The sequence below is a fragment of the Chlorella variabilis genome (assembly GCF_000147415.1).
Source record: "Chlorella variabilis unplaced genomic scaffold CHLNCscaffold_25, whole genome shotgun sequence".
In the NCBI taxonomy this organism is placed as follows: domain Eukaryota; kingdom Viridiplantae; phylum Chlorophyta; class Trebouxiophyceae; order Chlorellales; family Chlorellaceae; genus Chlorella; species Chlorella variabilis.
The window spans coordinates 60,064-60,954 of record NW_005435063.1 but is presented as its reverse complement, the minus strand read 5'-3'; the positions used below and the strand labels follow the sequence as shown (position 1 = coordinate 60,954).

The window sequence follows — 891 nt, the reverse complement described above, 5'->3', positions numbered from 1 at the left end:
TTGCCCTCCTCCCAGGATTCGTACCAGCCCTCACGGTCCTTCACCCGCCACCGCTGCAAGCCAGGCACGCGGCGCAGCCCTGGCAGGTGGTCCGACCCATCCACCAGCTCAAACGCTCCCTTGGTGCGCCGCAGCACCTGCGGCAGCACAGGGGCGGGGCGGCGGGGTGTGGGTGTGGGTTGCGGGCGCTGGGGAGGAGGCAGGCGGGGCGGGTGGGCAGGGTTGGCGGGGGGTGCCGCAGGGCGCGGGGCCGGCGGCCACGTGTGCGCATCCAGCCAAAGGCGCGGGCCCAGGGCTGGGGGCCCAGGCCTGGGCTGGCCGTCATACTGGTCTGGCCGCCATCCAGATTCACAAAAAAAATTGTATAAAAACAAAACCGAAAGAAAGCAGCAGCCCCACTCACCTCTGCCACCACCGCCTCGTCCTCCACAGGGTTGAAGGTGCAGGTGGAGTAGACCAGGCGGCCGCCCACGCGCAGCAGCTGGCACGCCCTGCACACACGCAACACACACGCAACAACACACGGTGGACGGCAAGGCGTGCGGGCGGCAGCGGTGGGCGGAGGAGGGGGTGGAGCCGCGCTGAGAGCTTGGTGGTGTGTGGTGTGGCAGGCAGGGAGGGGCCCGCACTGTGTGTGGGGGGGGCTGCTGGCCATCGTCTGTGCCTGGGGAGCTGCTGCTGCCTGGGGAGCCTCCCAAAGCGCTGCTGCTCCCCCTGCCCCTGCCCCTGCCCCTGCCCCCCGCCCCCCGCCCCCCGCTCCCCGCCCCCACCTCAGCGTGATGCGCAGCTGGGTGGTGTGCAGGTTGTTGCCGCTGTTGGTGCCCCAGCGGCGCCAGATGTCGGGGGCCTTGCGCATGGTGCCGTCGCCTGCGTGGTGGTGGGGGGTGGGTG

The 891-nt window shown here is 71.0% G+C and overlaps 1 protein-coding gene across 1 annotated transcript in view; it reads right to left on the bottom strand.

The window, feature by feature from the left end:
• Positions 1–891, bottom strand: part of CHLNCDRAFT_54732 (hypothetical protein) — a gene marked incomplete at both ends in the record, with an annotated part of 4,789 nt that overhangs the window by 1,021 nt on the left and 2,877 nt on the right. The window contains 3 exons of the mRNA XM_005843924.1: positions 45–137; positions 404–491; positions 771–867. Of these exons, the coding sequence (XP_005843986.1) occupies positions 45–137; positions 404–491; positions 771–867 (278 nt within the window). The remainder of the gene's footprint in view (positions 1–44; positions 138–403; positions 492–770; positions 868–891) is intronic.